Genomic DNA, 24,033 nt, shown 5'->3' with positions numbered 1-24,033 from the left:
GCTCGCAATGTCTGTTGAGCGTGGTTGTCAGCGTGCGTCTGTCACGTCAGGCGAAGGTTTCCCGCTGGGCCAACAGATCGCTCCAGCCCCACAGTGAGCGTTCGCAAGGGGGCGCGCTGCTCTAAGCGAGCTAGAGCACAGGCCAGGTGGTAGGAGAGGAGGAAGGGTACATAAGAGAAAGCGCGCTCATTAGACGACCTTTCACGCCATGGACGCCGAACGGTCAGGGGGTAACACTGTGCTCGCCACAGAACTCTCTAAGTCTAAATCTGAGAGCACCGGTTCAAGACGGTGAGGTAATCAAAACGGTGGCAATAGTGGCTTTGATTAATGCCATTTTGGACCTGCGGTCACGCAAAAAGTCCGGAAATCGCACGGCGAAGCATTCTTACGTCCGAAATTTCAGACGTTCTTATACATTGACTCTATGGGGTAAGTGGTGGCACCGCGAAGCTGTCCGAATTATCGGGCATCCGAAAAGTCAGTCGTTGATTGCACACGGGAAACTTCTCCGGTAGATGACACAGCGTCAAAATACGATTCGTTTTGATCCCTCTGTTACTCGAACCTGCACTACCGTGACTTTTGTACACTTTCAATAAAATTACAGCTGATTTTCCCTTGGTAGAAGCACAAGTTCCCCGAGTTTTCCCTGAGTATTTCCAGACTACTTAAAATCTCTGAGAATTCCCGGTTTTCCCAGTTTTCCTGGTTGGTAGACACCTTGAACACAGCTAGGTATTGATAACAGTGACACCGACAGCATGTCAACAGATAAATGTCCACTGCCCGAGTCCACCTGCTATTACATGCATTGTCATAACTTCCAGTGCAGTCCATAGTGCTCATCTCAATCCGAGAGTGCACTAAAGTATTTGCATACTATTTCGTTATAGAGGCATGCCTCACTATGGGCAATGACAACACAGTTTCTCAAACAGCCTGAATGTGTTGCACGATAGCGATACCATAACAAGAGTGATTAGTATTTGGTGAAAGCAGTCACCAGCCAAAGGTAAAACAACGATAGTAATATGTTGTAGTCCCTATTTGGTTCATTAGTCACTGTCGTACTGCTAGGGTGGTTGTATCCAATGAACAGTTTAGAGAGTGGCATCATGAGACGTGCAAAGGTATCATACTGCTCATCATGAAATGTTTACAAAAGTACAATGATGGCGAGAGCAGCGCGACTGCAATTTAACTTTAATCATCATCATCATCATCATCATCAGCCTGGTTACGCCCACTGCAGGGCAAAGGTCTCTCCCGTATTTCTCCAACATTCCCGGTCATGTACTATGTGTGGCCATGCCGTCCCTGCAAACTTCTTAATCACATCCGCCCACCTAACTTTCTGCCGTCCTCTGCTACGCTTCCCTTCTCTTGGAATCCATTCTGTAACTCTTAATGACCATCAGTTATGTTCCCTCCTCATTACGTGTCCTGCCCATGCCCATTTCTTTTTCTTGATTTCAACTAAGATATCATTAACTCGCGTTTGTTCCCTCACCCAATCTGCTCTTTTCTTATCCCTTAACGTTACACCTATCATTCTTCTTTCAATAGCTCGTTGCGTCGTCCTTAATTTAAGTAGAACCCTTTTCGTAAGCCTCCAGGTTTCTGCCCCGTAGGTGAGTACTGGTATGACACAGCTATTATACACTTTTCTCTTGAGGGATAATGGCAACCTGCTGTTCATGATCTGAGAATGCCCTAACTTTAATACTGAAGATTAAGCATTGTCCCCGTAGCTGCAAACACACATTTTAGGAACTTCAAAACACTATTGAAATAAACTTCAGGCAGGTCACACGTAGCAGTAACAAAAATCTGCCAATTTTACGCACTCTCAGGCGCACGGTTATCAAAATTTCTTCAGCTCCCACCAAAAGCAATGGCTGTCACTTAAATTCTTGCTTGTTCGAACTAAACATATAAAAGCAACACAGGTGATGTCAAAGGTGCCATAGTGGTGCAGTGGACTCAACATTAAGTCTGACCATTTGGGTTTTCGTAATCACACAACCAAATCTCAGTACAGAAGCGTTTTTGTGTTGTGCCCCCATTGGAGTACTGCACTGACACTGAAAATCAAACCCACAAAATCGTCCTCAGCAGCAATGTGCCATAGCCACTGAGCCACCATGGCTAGTAAAGAAATTACTGTACAGACCCAAGAGAACTTGAAACAACAGAGAAGATGGCACATAACTTGTAGAGCTCTACTAAAAAACACACATTTGCATCATGCTACTACACCCCATTCCTTACACTTCTTCAAGTCCTTCTTTCCTTCATTAGTATGTTTCATTTTAGTGCTGTCATTAGCAGGCAAACAATGCATGGCACTGCAGAACAGTTCTCACCGATTTCATGGAGCTTGATTTGTATGCAGGCGTCATGAGGCTGCGCATTTCCTTCCATCGCTCACTTGGAGCATTGGTGAGGCTTGTCCTGGCAATGCGGTGGTGGCGCGATGCCACGGACACCACCTGCACTGGCCCGTATGCAAGAGAAATGCATAAGGAAAGACGACGTGAAAATTTTCTCACCTGCTATGACTCGTCAAGATGCCCATGTAGAGGCACCACAAGCCATATTTAAACAGGTTTTGAACCGCCCCTAAAGAGCAATGAACAAACACATTCTACAGGTAGGATACACATTTATGAACACCTAGGACAGGTTATGATGATCTGTGCAGCAGACACACACAGGGCACTGTTAGAGCGCAACACTGTTGCTCCCTGGTGGGAATTCGACCTGCTAGTGACGTGAGGTGACAGGTGCACATGCCACTGGCCTATCAAAAGAAGTGATCACGAGCAATACAAGATGCCGGATTGCAAACCTAAGCCGCAGCAGACAGTATGGAGCGTGATCAGCATCTGAATTGATGGAAGACAGCTGAGATACCAACAGCTTCCCGGTGAAAGAGAGAAATAAGATTTCTCACTTTCACGCGGCTATGTGGACATAACAGCTGTTTCACTGCTCCCTATTACTGCTATAATTAGTGCAAAAGAAGAGTCAAAGAGGTTTCAATTGACAAACATCATATACTCCCTATAGCTCTGCTGGTAATTGGTCTTTCTGAATAACTTTATTCGGAGGCCTATCTACGTCACTGCAATGTTGTACGAAAGCTTGACAGACAAGTGTGACTGGGTCCCATTAAAAAATTTTGCTTCCCACCAGCTTCTGCCATTCAACGCAACAGTACACTTCAACGGGGTGTTCAAACACTCTGGCTCTTCACACTTGCTCTAAACTGTTGAATTTCTTGAGCTTTTTCAGACAGCAATAGCGACAATAAATTCATAATGATTATAGTTCAGGTATGCACTTCGATATATATATATTTTTTCAGTTGTCCAACATGTGCTTTCCTGTCAGTGCTGCTATTAATGCATGCTAATAGATTTGGATCAGAAGTCTGCAAGAAACTTTTTCCCCTTTGAAAACAAAGTACAATTGAAGATAGGCACTACAAAGAGTTGAGTGCTGTGTACTGAGATGTCCACAATGGGAAATGAAATGCTGATTGCTATCGCAAGTAAATGTGCGATCATGAAAGATGACCCCTTACTGCATTCAGAAAATTCGAGGATCTTTCGAAGGACTTAACTTCAGTCTAACACAAGATGAGCCAATTTTGTTTTCAAAAGCACTGCTGAGCCCTTCGATTGGTAACTTTTTTTGTAAACTAACAATTCAGCTGCTGTTTTGGCATTCCATCGATGCTTTATGAACAAAGACACAGATGCAGCACGCATTTAGGAAAGTTGCTCAGTCAATTCGTACAACATAGAAGCACATGTAGTTTCGCACAAAGCAAGAAAGAGATTGCCCTTCTGCTTTTCTCACAATCAGACATCGACTAAAAATACGAAAGTGTGCATAAATTTCACTATCAGGTTGCAGGATGTCCCTTTCAATGCAAACTTCCTTCAGTTTTCCAACACGATGCATGCCTGAAGCCTGTAATATTTTAGAAGCCTTACCAGACCACTCTATCCTTAATAGTCTATCCAGGAGGCTATATTGTACATTCATTGTGCACTCTATTAAACCACACTCCACCCAATTTCCGAAAATGACGGTTTGTGAAAACCTCACAGATACTCACACCACGGCCAGTAAAGTTTCCAAAATCTTTAACTTGAATCTTTCGAAGCAATTCTGTGTTCTTCACAATTAGAACTGGCGTTCCACCATTATAAAATCTGCAACAAAATTTATGCACATATTGGTACAAGCTGGGCTTTGCATTAATGGAAAGTTTAGCAGAATGCAAAATGCTTGTGTTAGCATAAACGTGCAAAACAACGCTAGCACTATTGGTATGCTATAGAGCACAGCACAATCTAGTTATTTAGAACAGTGGAACCAACGAGCACACAAATACAAACAATTGCAGCACAACCTACAGTAAGTGTTTACAAAGTATAAGTAAACTAAATGCCCATTAAATGTCAACCTTAGTAAATGCTGTATCCCGCATTATCTGCACAGTGCTAGCCAAACTTTGCTTTCCCCCAAATGACAATCATCAAATGCAGGCTTTGGTATCATCTATACAAAAACAAAGTACACAGAAATACATTAACAGATCGAGCAGCATGTGCTGCCAAATCTTGAAGGTTATATACAGCTAGCACAGCCTGTCTTGTTAAGCCTACAGTGCTGAAAAATTGGAACAGATATCAGAAACAGCACCCCATTGTCACCAATATCTTGATGCTGAAGCATCATGGCACATCTCTAAACAAATGTGACCATCAGTTGGAAAGCAATGGGCCATACAGTGCAGAACAATGACTTGATAGCTCAGATGTGGATGGCCCTCACTTTGACAAGCACCCCCATGTTCCCCAGTGCAATGTTTGCCGTACAGGCATTAGCATTGAATGCAAAATCCCTAAAATAGCACAGACAAGCAAGGACCCTAGGGTCATCTATGTACCGGGAAAGCACAGTGTAGATAATGCAGTGCTAATGCTAAGTCCTTGCATTTGCTGCTTTACCAATCTCCCTCTATTAACTGCATTTATATTCAACATAAGCAATGCACCAAGGCTTACCAGTCTCATCAGACCATAGAAAAAGAAAGTGTTATGCACTGACCACTGCTACATTCAAAGGGAAGGAATATTCACCCCACAATATCACCAAACTTTTTGGTCCATTCATCAAATGCCTTCACAGATCCCTGCAACGACAAGCAGATCATGTGAACAAATCTTCCCATCAAGGTGTAAACATAATTTTAATTCACTCTAAGAAGTAGTGTCATTAGAATGTACAGTTAGCCAAAACAAAACCTAATACCACATGCTGCACAGCTCCAGTAAAACAGTCTGTTCACAGATATCATTAACCATTAGAGACACTGACATGATGCCATTCTTTCTATACCACTCTCAACATGAAACTGTAAGAGCTATCGAATATACGAGAAAATTAACCAACAATGATATCATTTCTTTTTATGCTCTGATTTTTTGCATCCAGCTGTGAATTTTTAGGCCGCTAATGTCCCAAACAGACCAGGTACCAGTTAAACAAGTCACTGACCGTGGCAGCTTTGTAGTTCCATGAGCATACACAACATTGCCTTCCACAAATGCAGCATATTTTAGCTATTAATATACAAAGACAAAAAAAAGGTATGTAACATGTCTGCACTAAGCAAAGTAAAATGTTCCCCTCAGAGCATCAACACAAACAAATAGTTCATGTTTCTGCCGGAATGCTATCTGCGGTTCATATCGGTAATTAGTCATTATTAAAGAGGCCCTGAAACACTTTTTGAACATCGTAAGAAAATGCTCCCAATCTGTACAAGAGACTCCTGTGAACATGTGAGCCAGAATTTATGGCAGTGCATTCAGCATTGAAGTTACAACCTTGTGTCAAAAACAGCTAAAACATCGCTTGCTCTCACTTCCACAGTGTTGTAGTGCAGCATCATCGAAAGCAGCTGGACCCAACAAGAGCTGTTGGCTGATTTCGTGGTCACGGAGACATTATCAGTAATACCTAATTGCTAATTTTCAGTTAAATAAGTGAAAAATATTTTTTGTCTACGATCACAAAAAGAACAAATTTTCATCTTTGTATTGCCGATCTGCGCACAGCAGTTGTGTGTAGCTGCATCCGCTGCGCATAGCCTCTGAGACAGCAGTAATGTGCTGTGCAGCATAATCTACCGTTGCCGTCATGGGGTGCCACAATGAGCCTTTTCACTGCCAGGGCATTAAACTTTTGAACGAGGCTTTGCCCCCTTGCTTTCTCCCCTGTGTAGCTGCCAGCACACTACCAGTAATGAAAAGATAGAAAGCCATGGATCGGTGCGTTAACTCTACGTATACTTCCAGGATTTGAAAAATTTTTGTGACATGACATTTGTGTGGTGTCCTTCGATAGTGAGGTCATTATATGATTAGTGAGAAAAGTATTTCAGGGCCCCTTTAATGAGGAGAGCACGTTGTTGGGCGAGTCGGTCGTACATACTTAAAGAAGGGAATTGCGCTAAAAAAGACACGGACGAGTAAGGACATGGGCGGGCGCAAACTCGCGACTGATTTTATTCAGAAGGAACACAAATATATATACCTAGATTCTTATTGCCTAATCATTGCCTAAGCGCACATGCCAAGAACGTTTTTTCTTTCTTATACAAATTTATACTGGAATCGCTTACACAATCATCACCTGACTTATCAATGTAAAAAGCTTCTGCGAGTTCACGTGCTACCTGGTTACGACTGCGCCTTAAGATTTTGGTTCTAGCCAGCAAAGGCTGGCATGCTTTATCAGGCGTAGCCAAAGGGCAAAGGGCATGCCCTTACATTGCGGCGCATGCCCTTTGGCTACGCCTGATAAAGCATGCCAGCCTTTGCTGGCTAGAACCAAAATCTTAAGGCGCAGTCGTAACCAGGTAGCACGTGAACTCGCAGAAGCTTTTTACATTCATAAGTCAGGTGATGATTGTGTAAGCGATTCCAGTATAAATTTGTATAAGAAAGAAAAAACGTTCTTGGCATGTGCGCTTAGGCAATGATTAGGCAATAAGAATCTAGGTATATATATTTGTGTTCCTTCTGAATAAAATCAGTCGCGAGTTTGCGCCCGTCCATGTCCTTACTCGTCCGTGTCTTTTTTAGCGCAATTCCCTTCTTCCCTTTAATGAGCCTGAGGTGAGGCTACGATTGCCTTGGACATGTTGTAGTCAAAGCTGTCCTGTTCCACCCACCTTAGTTTATTTATCGGCATGCTGTAGCCACACGAGCCTCTGATAAGAAACCTCAAAGGAAAGCACACAAACGCCAGCCAACTTCCCCTAACACTAAATCCTTAGAAAACGTAATGGACATGGCAGCATTCCATTCAAGGAGAAATTATTTACATATTTAGCTAATATTACCAACCATCACGAATTTAACACGGAAGTACCGACTTTCGAGGAAATGTCCCAAGTCCCGACTTGACTAATTCAGGATGGCCAAATGTCCCCACCTTTTCTTTTTTTTTCTTCTTTCTGCTGAATAACCAAGAATAAACTTCCCTTTTATAATGTCTGACAGCTCATTTGTAGATTTTCTTTTGTCGTCTGTCACGCTGTCATAAACACAAAGCCAGTCGCATTTCTGCCCATGTCCCTAGCATCACCAATAAGTTCTGTTGTGGGCCCTGGCCATTTGGACCACTTGAAACTTGGAAATCCTATACTAAGCATCCTATCAGTGAAGGCTTTCTCTCTGTCTGCTCTGGTGCTGCATTCAGGAAAGACAGGAAAAGGAAGTGCCTCAGGGACTGATTGATAAGGCTTAATGTCCCCAGAAACTTGGGCTATGAGAAACGGCCATAGAGGTGGGCTTCTAATTAATTTTAACCACCTGGAGTGTTAATGCAATTAGCATTTATCGCTTACTCCAGACATTTCAAGCCCTCTCGCCTATCTCATCATCCTCATGCCACCATGCTCATGGGTGATCTTGTCAAGCGAGTGCCACGGCTAAGTGGGACGATACCAAAGTGTGCCGCACATAGCTGAAGTAATGGAAGTCTCAGACTGATCATGACAGATGTTCAATAAACGCGACTTCAGAAAAACACATCGCTAGACTGCTCAAACGCTAATCGCATTACAATCAACAGTTATCGTGAGATGGGCTCGGCCATAATTTTTTAAAAAAGCATTAAAGAAAACTGCATGCTAACGTCATGCATTTCCAAGTGTGCTCAGGCATAGTAAGTTTTTTCTTATCAAACATGGTCTGCATTGCATTCTAGACAAGCCAACGACTGAGTGTGGCAAGTTTCGAAAACATCTGCTGCATCACAACTGCCAAAAATATGAGAAAAATGCTTTAACATCTGTGACATCATACTGATATACTAGCACAGACGTTTCGGTGTAAAATTTTAAACATTGAAGTTTTGGCTTCATTTTCTTCTGTAATTAACCTTTTAAGGTGATAGTAACGAAATTAGTCTTTAAAGGCCACTCTTTCTGTGTAAACCGATTCAGCATTTCTCTATAGTGTCGCTGTGACATGCACCCAAATTGCAGTAGACAACACCACTTCACTTGGTGCAGGCTCCCTTCCCAGGCTGTTCACACCTGACAAAAGCCGAGCATCCAAAAAGGGGGACAGCAGTGCCCAGTTTTTACTACTGGGTTACTGGCGGCAGCTGGCTTTGAATCCACGGCCTCCCACAGCAAATGTTAAAACTCAATTGCAAGGTCAGTACCATCAGAATTCTGCCACTGCAGCGGGGATGCAAATCCTCAACATATCGTGCTCAGCAGAACGCCACATCAACTGACAAACCACAGTGGATCCCCAGGTAATAATAATATTTGGGGTTTTGCGTGCCAAAACCACTTTCTGATTATGAGGCACGCCGTAGTGGAGGACTCCGGAAATTCTGACCACCTGGGGTTCTTTAACGTGCACCTAAATCTAAGCACACAGGTGTTTTCGCATTTCGCCCCCATCGAAATGCGGCCGCCGTGGCCGGGATTCGATCCCACGACCTCGTGCTCAGCAGCCCAACACCATAGCCACTGAGCAACCACGGCGGGTGATCCCCAGGTCTGCCTGCATCTTGAGCGCAGGAGGAGGTCAGGTCTCCTGTACTTTGATAGACGTACTGTAATATTTCTCCCAACTATTACTCGCAGAAGAAAACACAGTGATGAGAGCACAACCACTAAGAACTTGCGTTTAGGCTTCAATTAACTTTTTTAGGTAAGCTCAGCTATAGTATTTTTCTGACACTGTATTGCTTTATTCTCTGAAATTTATCATCTTGTCCTTCCTTTCCTCTTTCCTTCCTATCTTCAATTTCCATGTTTCTGTCTCCTTCCTTTCTGAAGAGTAAGCAGGCATTTAGCCCCTTCCGGTGACAGCTGTCAGCTCGCTCCCTGCTTTCCCTTTCCTGTCTTTCAAGTGTATAAGTTTTCAAACCAAGCAATAATAATAATTTGGTATTCCACACAATGATGCTATCCAGTCAGTGTTATACAGCATAATTGTACTCCAACCCAACATATCACAGGTATTGTGGTCAAACAAGCACACTCTGTGCATTAGCATCACATTTATTTAACCTTTACATACACAAACACTGCTGGAAGGTGCAAAGTAGCCCAATTCTTCTCAAACTTTTAAATAAGAACACCCCGCCTTCCCATTCATCCAGTAACAACTACTGAAGAGATCTCAATTTTAGACACTTCATTGGCTGTTATTCCTATCCAAGACGCTTACTGAAAATAATGTGTGCTAATTTCTGGCTATTCTATATTTCCCCTCTCTGCTGTCAAGGCCAAACTTATCAAATGTGATGGAAAAACTGAAGTAAGCAAGTAATGTAGTTTCTGCAAACCTGAGAAAAAGCTACACTCATTGTGCATCTTGTGTTGCACAACATAAAAGCCCACTGTCTTCTTTTGAAACTATACAATGTAGAGCTAATATTTTATGCTCATGACTTGCCTTATTGAGAATTTCTGCAGTGTTTCCAGAAAAAAAGCTTGGTTCAGGTCCCGGAATCCCTAATTCCTTGAACAAGAGGAACCGCTTTCGCCGTCGCCTGAAAAGAGAATGTGCCACAACACTTTTTTTCAACAGAATTCGCTTACAATGAAATACAATGGCAATAAAAGGCAAGCTTTTAAACTCCACAATGAGGGCAAACATTTAAAACCTAGATTAAGATGCTACAGCTTTTATACGACTGGCTTAGGCTGAAAATGTCACTTCTCCACATGTGAGGAAAATGCTGATTACGAAAAGATTAACCGTTGAGAATCGCAGACTGCCATCCAACTCTAAAAGCATCCAAAATATGATGAGAAGGCAAGATGGGTGCAAATTCGTCACAAAAAACTATCTTTCATGCTAGAAATCGCATGACTGTTGCTCATGATCATTAATCATGTTAGCCATCACAGGACACTGAACCAGAGAGCCTTATCCTCATAGAGAAAGGAGTGGAATGGTCATACCCATTCACTGGCCCCTACAAGATTACTAACGATGAGAAGCAGCTGGGCGTTCTAAAGTAATTAAGGTAAAGTGTGAAGGCCAGTGGTGTGATTTATGTATCGCCATATTGCAGCAGCAGTGACAAAAGACAAAAACCGTGGAGCATGTCTTGATGGGAAGATGAAGATAGCTGGAAATAAAATGGCAGCATGTTTCCAGGGCTTATGCCTTTAGCTTTACAACATACAATGTCAATTAAATGCTAATAGAAAGCTAGCTTTTAACCATGACTGAAGGCACAAATTTAGAATGCCGAATTAAGAAGCAAATTATACTCATTTATCATTTAGCTTTGTAATCAAAAGACCAGTAATAATCATTAGAGCTACAAAGGGCAACTCTGCATATCTTATTTATTCATTTCATGTGGTTGTGTTCCATTTCTTTGCAGCTTCTGTCATGTGCAAGATAGTTCAATTTGTGCGAGAACAGAAGAATTATTATAAATATGCAAGAAACATAAAATCATAACACAATCTAGACCAGGCAGCTAAGAAAGCTGCTACTTATGGCTTCAGTAGTGGCATAACAGCCGCAAATGGTAGCACTTGATGCAACATCTCGAGACACTATGTTTAACTACAGGCAAATTTAAATGTAATCGTGCCACAGTGTTCACCATGGCAAAAAGTAAATTAGAAATATTTGTCTGTGAATACCTCACTTTTGTTGAACACTTCATGTTAGGAGACGACTTAAGCACAATCTCTCATGGTAGCAAGAGTCCTGGGCATTTCGTAGCAATGCCTTTTCTTTTTGCATTCGTAAGTGGTCAGAGCAGCCCTCCGGCATGGGCAAACAGTTGCTCCTGCAAAGATTGTTTAAACCCTTCCGTGCCTTGGACGAGCTGGGTTCAGCCACATGTTTCGGGGAAATACGACAAGCTCAGCTCGTGGACAGTAATCTGCATTTTTTAGCAGTGCCATGGACGAGCCCAGTTACGACTCAGTGCTTTGTCACAATTTTGGCAGATGGCAGCATACAATTCATGGAGTAGTGCAAGCAGAAGAGAAATTATTTTTTTCCAAGGAAGCAAAATGTGTCCACAACTAGAATCTTTAACAGCAATTTCGCTATTTTTGGCCAGAATTCAGGATAATAGCGTGGCACGGAAGGTGCTAAGGGCAGATTATGAAGATGTCAGCTTCGGCATTGCTGACTACATGCGGACGTCATGAGCAGCATGCACAGAGTGACTAGCATAAGTCATTCATTCAACTACGGGGATTATGGGTGTGCAAGTTGATCTCTAGAATAATTTTTAAGAAAACTACGCATCTCTCAGCTGCAAGCTGATAGGTTAAAAATTAAATTCATTAAAACGTGGGGTTCACTGTCCTAAACCTACACAATGAGTTATATGAGGGGGCGCTATAGTGGAGGACGCCAGGTTAATTTTGACAAGCTGGGGCATCTCAATCACAATAACCACATGAGTGTCTTCGCATTTTGCCCCAATCAAAATGTAGCAGCCACAATACAAAGGTCGATGCCTTCCAAGTAACTGACTCTGTTTGGCAAGTTATAGCGATCCTGCTGATCAAAGTATTGTAACTGCAAGTGATCAAAGTACCTATCTGTCAGTGACACCTTAATTGCTGACAGGGTCAACTGGCTACTTAGCACGCCAAGCTCATGCTACCAACTTGTCACAGCTAAACATGTTTTCACCATTTTTCCATATTCTGTACATTTTCACAAACCACTGCTTTGTTTCCCGTCACTTTGTAGTGCCACCAGATCATTCAACATCATGCGTGTTTAAGCAGCACTAAGTGAGCAACTTGAGCATGGACAACAGAAGACTGGGCATAACATTACACCGGCATTTCTAGTAAACACAACAGACAGAATAACGCATTCAAAACATACAATACGATCAAATTTTTTTAGGCAAACACCTAATGCATAGTTAAGCCAATGTACCTGTGACAACTCACCAGTTTGGAAGATGCACCTGACAGCATCATTGGCAAACATGCATGTAGTGTGCGTGTGTTCACTATGCCCCTTATTGCCACAGCTCAGCTGCAGTTGATGGCGGAAGACAAACAGCGTTTGCTTTAACAGTAGACTTGTCTATAAATATTCATTGCTTTCATTTCATTTGAGCAGCTCCTATGAAAAACTTTACAAAATATTCCGTGCTTTTTTCTTACGATATATATTTAACACACATCGAACTTTTACTGCTTCCCGCCAGTAGGCTGTGTTTAGTGTTTAGCACTGGCTGTATTAAATTTGTTTCCCAGCGTACTTGCGACAAATAAACGTGCCAAAATGCTAAACCGCTAAAGGGAAAGTTCGTAACTACCCCACAATAACCGTCGCTGGTCATCAACGATTCAGGGGAATTTAACGTTGTTTGCTGCTACAACAGGCTGGAATGAGTCTTTAGGAAAGTTTCCTACGCATGAACAGCATCATGCGTGCAGGCAAGGATACGATCCTTGCATTTAACGCGGGCCTGAGGAGTGTGTATTCGATACAAGTCGCTGAGCACTTTAGCCAACGCGACGTTATACCGATTACACAGTGTGAACTTATATATCGGGTTAGTCGGCCCACATGCGCGTAGATGATGCACTGGAAACTCCAGTGCGCCCGATACTGTGCATGATTTTCCAAAGTACGAATCGCGACTGTCCTACATGGCTCCTCGAATCGCTCGTACTCACCAAATGTACGTCGTAAGCAGCGTGACCAGTGTGGCAATCAACAATGACAACAACATGCTTTCTTTTTCTGCGATGTCTTCACTTCGGAGCTGTCAGTCCTGTCACCGCATTTACTTTCCCGCCACGCCACACGAAAGCGAACTTGAACTGCTGGAACTCGTTTCGCAAGCATCGGCGTCGGCGTACGCTGCGGCGGCCGGACGGCCAACTCACTTCAAGAGATCCGTACGCACAAGAAAGTAGTTCGGGGTGTGTTTAGGTCAAATTCACTCCTCGTTGCAAAATGCAGGACAAAAGGGCACTACCGAACTCTACTGGTTAACAACTATGAATAAATTCTACGTTTATGTTAGTTTTTAATTTAGGAGCTTATAAGCTTAGATATGCAAATGATGGATGCCTGATTGGCTCTAAATAGAACGTTTTGTTATGGCCTCTGAGATCTAAGCGTGCGCGCGGTCTTTGTTTTCTCACTTTCATTCTTTGCTTATCCTGCCACAATCCAGACAACCACCACAACCACTTTGTTCTGGAGCGCGCGCGCTTGGACATGCGCGCTTCAGACAGTCCGTGGCCCTGCCGACTGGCTGCATCTAATATTGCAAGACATGGCCTCTGAGACGGTCAACACTAAGCTCCAAGGTTTAATTTGCTGAATAAACTTTGGATTGTGATTCAATACCATGAAGTAAAGACAGTTTCTTTTTTTTTCTATCATGCGTAGGAGTAACCCCACGATACATGACGTAATAGCGAAGTCAAATGTAGTCCGCACTCGCCGAAGCAGTAGCGAAGAGCTAGGGTGAAGGGCGCTGCAGGCCTTTGAGGAGTTAATTTAATAATTAATTCAGTTCTGGAGCTTTCCGTGCCAAATTCACGACATGATTATGAGGCACGCCGTTGTGAGGAACTCGGGATTAAGTGACCATTTGGGGTTCTTCAACTTGCACCAAATGCACGGTGCACGGTCATTTTTTGCATTTCACCCCCGATGGAAATGCGGCCGCCGCGGCCGACATTTGACCCCGCGCCCTCGGGCTGCAGCGCAATGCCAATTGCCACTACGCTGCCCCATCGGGGAACAAGTTTATGTGTATGCCTAAATTTATATCAATAAATGGACAACTTGAGCTTAGAAAGATGGTACATTGTCTCCCAAGCTCTTGATTGAAGTGTAGTTGGGTCGAGCAACCACTGTCCCTAACCTCCATCGATAAGTTCCAACCCCAACCATTTTAGGACGAGCCATCAAAACAAAGGAAATCTTTATTCTTTTCTGGGAATGTGTGAAATACACCGAGGATGAGAATATTCAGCAAAACAAAAAGAAGTTATTCTGTGAAAACGTCTCCATCACAGGTGGGCAACACCACGCAGAACACTGAAGGCGAGCTTCAACCCAAACCACTTACGGCTTTGTTTGGAGCATGTACAGACAGTTCTTCGTATATCTGAAACTGAGGTTTTCTTTAAATTACTTGCGTGATATCACTGCACTGGGCCATTTTCCATTGGTCGTTCTACTCTGAGCCTGCACGATTAAAAAAAAAAAAGGACGACTCGCGCCGAAACTCGGGATCTTTTGCCCCGTGACCTCTGTTTTTCTTGTAATTCAACCAGTGATGTTTGCTCTCTTTCATTTGCGTTGGTTGAGGACATTTAGCTAGAAACTGCGTATTCAGAACCGAAATTCAGTAGGAAAAAAATATTTATCTGGTGTGTTGGCTGCAGGCAACATACGTCCAAAAGGGGCTAAATCAATATCAGCGCATCTCAATTGGTAAGCTTGCAAAGTGTAAGTTGCGAATTATAAAACGCGTACTTTTGATCAACGGATGCTCGTGTACATTCGAGAATGCTTAAGTTCGAAGAAAATTTGCGGTTGCACGCCCATCTCACTCAGCCTCTATGATATATGTGGTCGCTGCTAACAGCTGGAATTTTACCACTTCACAGAGCCCATTTTTAGTCAATAGTAACGTAACATGCGGCGGATACTAAATAATTATTTAAATAGTAATCAACATTGCCTGGAGGTACATTAGATGTATCAGTTGGAGATTAAACTCCTCTAATAGAGGTTGAGATTGCTCTATAGTTTACGTCAAAATAACGTTGATGGTACTGTCAAAAGCCCTCTTTTGTTACGTTGAAAAGATGATATATGAATGTCTCTGATGGATATTCGCTGCAATTTGGGATATTAGTGTAAGGCCTAAATGCGCTATAACCGCGTTACCCAGATGACATTCTGTACATTCACATTACTGTGTGGGAACAGTTTAGCATATTTATGTTGACGGACCGTAAATAGAACATAAAATTTCCATAATATTGCTGAGAAATAAAAACTCGCGAGACTTCCTATCGTATCAGGGCTTTTGCATATTGCTTGATATGTTGAATATTACGTCCTCAGTAGGCGCTATGGGACAAGTGCAAGGCGTAGAATACAACACAGCAAAATCATATACTTCGCGCAAACGCAGAAGTGCTCACGCACGCCCGCCTCGCGGGCGTGAATCTTTCAGGACCTCACAACTGGTTCAAGTATATCATTGAATTACATCACATTTTAAGAGTAAACCGAACGCGGAAATAGGAGAGTAGATGCAAACATATGGCATGCAAACATAATAGTCATGAACTATAATTTGAACAAGTGAGAAAACATGTTTGTCATGAGGAAACTGTAAAAAACGCCCCTGGGAGGACAACTATCCATATGTGGTCGAAAAAGTTCTGTCTTGTCCTTCAAAAATACACTGGATGCCATGTGATATGCATGATATATATATATATATATATATATATATATATATATATATATATATATATATATATATATATAATCATAGCCTAACATATAGCCATCATATAGCCTAACAGTCATGTAGATAGTACGTCCCATAAACAGCCACGCTTTTTCTTATAAAAACGGCCCATGCGCGAGACATAACATGTACGTGACTTCAAGACGTTGACGTTAGGATCAATCACATGCGTTGAAGAGACGTTCGTGATTCACATGGGCGCGGAGCGCGCCGCGTGTTGAAGGTCACGTGATGTGCTGCGGGTGCCAGGTCCAGCATCCGAGGGCGAGCCCACAACGCTGGTAGCTTGGTGTGCGTTGTATTTTTCACGCACCCAGTGTTGGAGGCCATGCGAGCTAGCTGCAGCATTTTGGACACTTGGCGCAGTTGAAACGGTGAAGGGAGCGGCAGCGCGGAACGTTCGCTCTGGGACAAGCACACGCGCTCCCCGCTGCCACCACTCTTCGCCATGTCAACGCTGCGACCATGACTGCTCGCTGTCATCGAGTGATCTCTCTCCATCTGTTTCCTTGGGCTTGTGACACCGCGCTTGTTTACATAGTAAACTAATCTTCACTGACGATTGCACTGCCTATAAAACTACAAGTGTAATACATTGGCATGTTCAACTTTCGGGTGAGACGGTGCTTTAATTCGTAAATCGAGTTGTCTAAACTAATTATTAGCGGTTGACAGCAAGACTGAAATGCCAGCCGATCGAACCTCTGATTCGACGGTGCTATAATAAGGCGGCTCTTGCGGCACGCTCAATTTCTGGCAGTGATCAATCAAGCCTTCGAAGCAAAAATGAAACGGCCCACTCAACAAGGCCCGAAAATGGAAGTTGTGCTGCCATTTCGACTGTGTTGTTTAAAACACGGGGATGTGCTACACTGCCTGTATAATGCGCGATCTCCATGGCGTTCAGGACCATGGCTGGTCGAACCGGACCGATCGTTACGTATACTGGACAGCCCCTAGTTAACTAATGATAGCTCAGTTTCCAGCGGCTGCAGAAATTGCAGACCCACATGCAGTGTTGGGGGTAACGCGTGGTTGCTTTCCAGAGTTCATCGAAAATTCCAATAAGTGGTATTTGGTACACCAAATACTCTTTGGTCTTCAATTAATACCAGTCCTTGGGCCTGAAGTAGTCAACAGTTTTCTGTCTTTGTCCGTTCCTTAGCCAGTCGCACACACCGAGCGCTTGGAACATTCCTAGCTCCTTAGCGAAACTTCACAAGTGGGCACAGCAAAAAACCCTTGTATGCCTGTCCGTCTGTGGTAGCCACATTGAAGGCACTCCACGTGCCGGCTTACAAGTTTCACTATATGCCGAGTTTAGATAAGCCCAACCACGCGGTGCGATAGAGTTGCGAGAAACGCCAACGTGACATCACGCCCGGTGGTACGTGATCTAACGTTTAGCCAAGTCAGCAGCGAGCCGGCGTTATCCCATTTTCCGCTTTCCAAGAACGCAATGCAAGGAAACGGATAAGGCTGGCCGATAAGGCCATAGAACTACTGGCGGCTCGCTATCGGTGCCGTTTATAACTCGGTGCCTCGAATGACAAGCTTTTCGTTTGCTTGTGTTCTTTTCGCGCTCCCCATGAATGAATAAATTTTAGTGCCCCAAACGATGACACTTCGGCGTAAATACAGCGGTAAGAGATAGTAGGGTAACGTATTGCGAGACATCTCGGCCTAAGTGCAGGGGTGAGGGATAGTAGGGTAAAGGACTACGAGGATAAATTAAAAACTGTACAATCCTATGGCACCAATTTACGGACATGATGAAAAAGCAGACTATTTCTGTGAGGGCGTTTAATTTAGGCTGAGAAAGGTGAAGACTCAGCATATATACTGTAGTCACGGGTGACTGCAATGATGAACTGGGGAAAACAAAGGTCGGAGAACAGACAAGCGGTAATTTTATGGCTTGGAGTCAGGAAAAGTAGATGATATGCGTCAATATATTTCGCGCAAGGGAATGGATTGCGAATAATAAATACCGTCTTCCAAAAAACACAGTTATGGGAAATGGACCTGTAAAGCCCGAACGGGAAGCAAGAAGTGATATATATTTCACGCACTATGTCGACCATGGTATTTTTTATGCAGGATGTAAATATTCCAGGAATGCCCTCAATTTGAAGACAGAAATGGGAAAGATAGTTAGGAAAAACCAAGTGAATTTAGTAGCTGTATTGGTACAAGTGGGGGAAAGCATATCATACGTTATTCAGACCTGAACAAAAGTAGCTTCAGAGGCTCCTCTCGAAGTCATAGATGAGGCACCAAGACTGCTAGTGAACCGGTAAGCTCTCCCAAGAAACAAAGAACTTAAACGGTAAGCTACTGTACATGACTTTCATCTCTTTCATCTCCATGATCCATGATTAAGTCGAAGTGGCTGACCTGTCTAAACTGATAGAGAGGAAAATAGGTGACGTTCCAAATAACTGCATTTAAAAGACATAGGAAGCTTCAAAATATATCGGATATGCGTCGGCAGAAAGCTTCAAATTGGTGGGAACAAGGTGCAAGTATCTTAATGATAAGGACGGTGGTGTTATCAACGAGTTGAATTGCACGATATGTAAGGGCAGCAGAGGAATGGTTGTACTCATCCAAAACAGCCACGGAACCACAATTTAGATATATATAGATGTCAGGAAAAAATTGAGGCTCTGCGTGAAGCAAGGAATGACGTTACAAAAGGCTTTGCCGTATAAGTCCCCCGGAAAAGTAGCAAGAGAAGATAGAATAATAGTGTACATGATAAACGATGACAGGAATATCGAAGTGGAAAACTTGGACACGGGGTAATGTTACTATAGTTAGACATACGACGTTAAATAAGTAATGAGTTATTAGACCCCTAGCTCGATTTAGGTATTGTACAAAATATTCGTTATGGCGATTTCTATTAAAATAAGTGAAAGATTTGACTTAATACATCACTTTAATCAACAGAGCTAAGAGGGTGGCTTCTGAAGCAACAACTGATATCATCCACATCATCCGTGACGCAAATGAGAAGTCTGCAAAATAATCTTGCAAATTCTAAAACGTATTGAGATGTCTGCAACGTAACGTTGCAAAGATTTCAGAGGCTGAGTGCCGATTAATGACGAATTCTCGTTCGATCGATATGCCTTTGCACATCATCTTTCTCTTCAGCATACGAAGTTAGTATTACTCTGACATGGAGTAGAGGTAGAACACAGTGTTTTTATACCCAAGCGCCAAAGTTAGAATCCTCGTTTCGGTCGTTACATTTTTCAGGGTCGGAGCCTCAGACCGGCATAAAAAAAGGCACCGAAAGCCACGGCCCAGTAGGCCTTATGTTAGTCAAGGTGCAGCGTAACTATATAGGAGCACCCACGTCGCTTGACGGAAGCGGTTCTATGGGCTGCCAACATGAGCACTGATAGCGTGATGGGAACCGACAGTTGGGGGCCCGTCAGTAAACTCAAAGCGGCGCCTCGGCGCGTAATCCCTCGTGCTCTTCTCAGGAGTCTAATCACCAAGTGTCCCGTTCCCTGTCGTCTCATTATACATGCATCTTCCGGGTTGACGTAGAACTTGTCTCAGCGGGGACTGCTTCTCTACTCCCCCCTCCCCTCCTTCCACCCTTTACATCTCCCTTGATCTGCGAACCCTGCTCGCATAGACCCGTTGCATAAGCGAGATGCTGACGCAAGCTGTGCTATGCATTCGTTAACCGATAAGATAGACACACCAGGAACTGTGCGCGTGTCGTTTTTGCCAGCGCATCCAATTCGAGCTACTTCAAAGTTTGCATGTCAGCTCTCTCGGAAAGAAAGAAAGAAAGAAAGAAAGAAAGAAAGAAAGAAAGAAAGAAAGAAAGAAAGGAAGGAAGAAAGAAAGAAAGAAAGAACGTACAAAAAATGAATTAATTAGTACGACGCATGTTGGCGATGTCGACGGATATTCTCAAGCACAGAGGCTGATTTCTTAGCTGCTTATTGAACTAGATCTATACAACTAGGTACAAATGGCTTGAGTCAAAACATATGTCCGCCTTAATTCTAACGCATAAATAGAGGACATTGGTCTTCAACATGTAAAAGAGAAATGAACTGGTATCGCTTAAAAAGGAAGTATTAGCCATAGTTAAGGTGTAGCATTTTCGGATTCTATTTTCACAAAAATTGACATCCCTTTCGCTATTTATTTTCACCCGTGAGCTCGTTTTCTTTTTAGCCTATTAATTTTGTTTATGCTGAAACGAGAATCAGCCTACGTGATTTTTTCAGCTAACTCACGCGAAGCGTTAAAAAAACATGTACGTGTGCTTTACGAGAATGCAACCAACCTAGTATTGTTCACTGTCCTCTTGAGCAAGTCCGAGTTTCTTTTCTTTTTTTTGTGCAGTGAGCTTAGAAAATAACAATACTGCGTTACCCCACTTCAAAAGTATGGCTAAACAATATTCTGGGGCTTTACGTGCCAAAACCATAATATTATTTTGATGGACGCCGTAATGGTTACTCCGGGTTAATTTTGGTTATCTGGAGTTATTTAACGTGTGCCCAAAGCACGTGGTACACAGGCGTTGTTGTTTTTTCCATTTCGCCCCCATCGAAATGCGGCCGTCGCGGCCGGCATCGAACCGGCGACCTCGAGCTCAGGAGTGCCACGCCATAGTCGCTGTTGTACCACCGGGACTGCTGACGTACAGTCGCGATCAATTTGAAGGTGATCGCGCGAGCATCGACCGGCGGGCCTTCCAAGCAGCATAGCGGCCGCTTTCGGAACTGCGAAGATAAAAATTGCGCTGCCTTCTTCCCCTATTATGCTCTTCCAGGCTGCAACCATCACCCCCAAGACCAACTCGCCACATTTTTGTGTTTGTTTCCCTTTCATGGCAATGATCTGTGGGCGTCGCTTCCTCATGCATGTCTTGCCTAACAATGACGCCTCTGTGCAGAAGCTCATAACGCAATCGAAATGAATTCGCAGGTTATGCCGTGAATGGTGACGGGAGTGACAGCTTTTCAGGGAACACCAAAAGAGAGAGAGGGGAACTATCTGATGTTTCCCTCTCGACCGACGGTGATGACGTAACGTGGCGCTGCTCCTAGTTTTGGTCGCCGCTCGAGCGATCATCTTCAAATTGATCGCGACTGTACTCTCAGGTAACGTGCTCGGAAACTCTCGGAGCTGACGGAATGAAAATCAACGCAGGCGGGAAGAGCGTCCTTCCCTTGTGCCCACCTGTTTGAAGGTACTTTTTCTCTCACTTTCACGCCAACGACATGTGCACGAGTGGGATTTGCTGCTTTGCCCTATAGCAGTGAATATTCATGAAGTGTAGTGTCAGTGATACCCTTATATGTTCGTTCGCCGCGCACTTGTTTCGGCTGGGGCGCGAAGCAAAGCTTTTGCTGTGGCCTAGGAGCATGGCTCGTACGACCTAGTCGATTGCCCATGCAGAATGATTTTGAAACTGCACACAGCAAGAAAGAATGAACGAGACAACCAAAAAAGAAAAGATTAGACAGCTGAATACGGAATTTTCCGCGCCGAGAGTTGCATATGCGAGTTGTATTGGTGCAATACTTGGAGAACGACCATTAATTAGACGAAAACTGTTCACCTATGCTTTCAAGGGAAGGCGACCCTGACAGTCACGCCTACGACATTAAAATGTCAACTCTCTCGTCAGTGGCGGACTGGAAATATCTTGGCGTATACTTCTAAACTTTCCTGGCGCCGTCACATTGATTACATAACACGAAAGGCTTCTCGCACGCTAGGATTCTTGCGTATACATGCAGAAAAGTTTCCTTTGAATAAAAAAAGAAGAGCTGGTATACGAGTCAGCTCATGACCTATACTTGAGTATTCTTACAGTGCCTGGGATGCCTGGTTAAAAATTGACGTAGTCAAGTTGGAAATAACGTACAATCAGGCTCTGAGGCTTATAATTGCTAAATAGTCTGCACATTTCAGCGCGTCAAGCGCTATGGAACGCATCGGCTTCGATACATTGCATGAACACTGGAAATATCTCCGATTACTTTTTTCCAATTATTATTTTATTCCAAGACTGATATTCATCGCGACAAGCACTTACTCAGGCCCGATTGTGCACCCTCGCGTGTGGATCACACTTTCAAAGTTAACGAGATAAGATGCAAAACAAATATGCTTCAGATGTCAGTTTTCCCAGCACCATCAACGATCTTAATCATTAGCCGCGCGGGATGTTGTTGTTACCCCCTTGAACCAAGTGCTTTTTTTTTCTTTTCATCGTTGCATAAATATCGGTAGACGTGCATACATAGTCTTTGTTGTTCTTCGCAATGCGTTCTCCATCTTTTTCTTTACGTACGTTGTGCACAGCACGCTAGATATACTTTGTGTATTGGTGAAACTGCTTATCATCTTGCTTTTCTTTGTTGACAAGCCCTGTCTGGAGGTAAAGTCGCTGTGGGCACTATATAGTAAATGAGTAAATAATCAAATAAATAAATATATACGTAAGTAAGTAAGTATAAGTAAATAATTAAGTAAATAAATAAATAAATAAATATTCCCAGAGCGCGTGTCTTTTCCGGTGGCTATATTAGAAAGTTGCACTTCGCTGGCTAAACAGAAAAACGCGCTCAGCGCTGACTACTATTACTCTGTTCCCGAATCTGAGAAGAAAAAGAAATCAGTAGACGTGAGAAAGTCCGAAATATCACTTTAGCTCCAAGTTCTGGTCTTCTGTTCTGGTTAGATAGTTGTGTTAGAATGAACGTCTGTCGTTGCTTTGAGCAGGCACTTCCAGTGTCGGTCCATGGGGCCGGTAAAGACCGCTGAAAATTTGTACCTGCTTTTGCAATGATTGGTTCCGTTTCTACAGTTGGAACCGAAACCACGTTTTGGACGTTTGGGAGAGAAGTTCAGCGTGCTCATATTGTGCGGACGCCAAGCGGGAGAGTTTTATACGGAACTCTTTTTTTCGATGCGTTAACCAAAGGTACACGAACTATCAGTACTAACGTGAAAAAAAAACTTAAAGAAGAAAAGTGGGCAGGCTCTATCGCGATCGCAGCCGCAAAGGGGTGCGTGAAATGTCACGTGCATGCCGGCGACGGGTTATGGTTGGGCCCTAAAGTACAGAAATGACATAACCAAGCACAGAAACTTTATTTATTTATGGATTAACTCATTCATGGTGAATAGATACTGGGGTCTTACGTGCCCAAATCACGACACCATTATGAAGCGTTATTGATTCCGGGTCAAGTTTGACCGTCTCGGATATTTCGAACGTGCAGTACTCACACGGTAGACATTTGCTCTTGCATTTCGCTCCCGTCGGGATGCGGCCGCACCGGGCGGGATTCGAACCGGCGCCCTCGGGCTTTGGGGCGCAACCCCAAAGCCACTACGCCACCACGGCTGGTCTGCCAAACTTATGCGACCGCTGGTAAAGGTTTGACGGTCTAATGTCGCAATAGTACTCGCTCCTTTTTCGTGGTGGGCTAGCTTTATTTGGTGAGTCCCACGATACGTAGCTCGAACTCAAGTAACCATGCCGTCAGTACGACGTTTTCCACAGGTCTCATGGATGGCAACTGTAAAGGATCTGCATCCTTTAACGCAGAAGGAAATAAGCATTCGCTAACGAAAGAGGATTTGCCAGGCCAGGCAGGCATGGGCCAGGTGCAAGAACTTTATCTCAAGAGTAATCAGGTGAAGTTGTCTTTTTTTAATCATGGCAAAAGTAACTAGAGGCGAGAGTTTGAAAATCATCTCCTCTGGAAGCGCGATTTCAGCGAACCGAACAAAAATTGCGCAAACTTGGCCGTGCCACCTTAAGGAGCTCAGATGACGCGGGAAAGCAAAACACGTGCGAACAATAATTTATCGCACAAATCTGTCGTTCAGGACGCATGGGCATGCAGTATACGCGATAGCAAGTCTCGATTTTACTGGTAATTAGTTTGTGCTACA

At 43.5% G+C, this 24,033-nt stretch overlaps 1 protein-coding gene across 1 annotated transcript in view; it reads right to left on the bottom strand.

Moving 5' to 3' along the window:
* Positions 1–13,439, bottom strand: part of LOC135914507 (cytochrome P450 3A11-like) — a 42,632-nt gene extending 29,193 nt beyond the window's left edge. The window contains exons 1-5 of the mRNA XM_065447393.2: positions 13,244–13,439; positions 10,014–10,110; positions 5,163–5,215; positions 4,133–4,229; positions 2,370–2,495 (exon numbers count right to left, since the gene is read on the bottom strand). Coding sequence (XP_065303465.1) covers positions 2,370–2,495; positions 4,133–4,229; positions 5,163–5,215; positions 10,014–10,110; positions 13,244–13,299 — 429 coding nt within the window. The 5' untranslated portion in view covers positions 13,300–13,439. The remainder of the gene's footprint in view (positions 1–2,369; positions 2,496–4,132; positions 4,230–5,162; positions 5,216–10,013; positions 10,111–13,243) is intronic.
* Positions 13,440–24,033: the final 10,594 nt, after the last annotated feature.

Source organism: Dermacentor albipictus, chromosome 8 (assembly GCF_038994185.2).
Source record: "Dermacentor albipictus isolate Rhodes 1998 colony chromosome 8, USDA_Dalb.pri_finalv2, whole genome shotgun sequence".
Taxonomy (NCBI): domain Eukaryota; kingdom Metazoa; phylum Arthropoda; class Arachnida; order Ixodida; family Ixodidae; genus Dermacentor; species Dermacentor albipictus.
The sequence above is the reverse complement of the archived record's forward strand: the minus strand, read 5'-3'. Positions and strand labels throughout refer to the sequence as shown.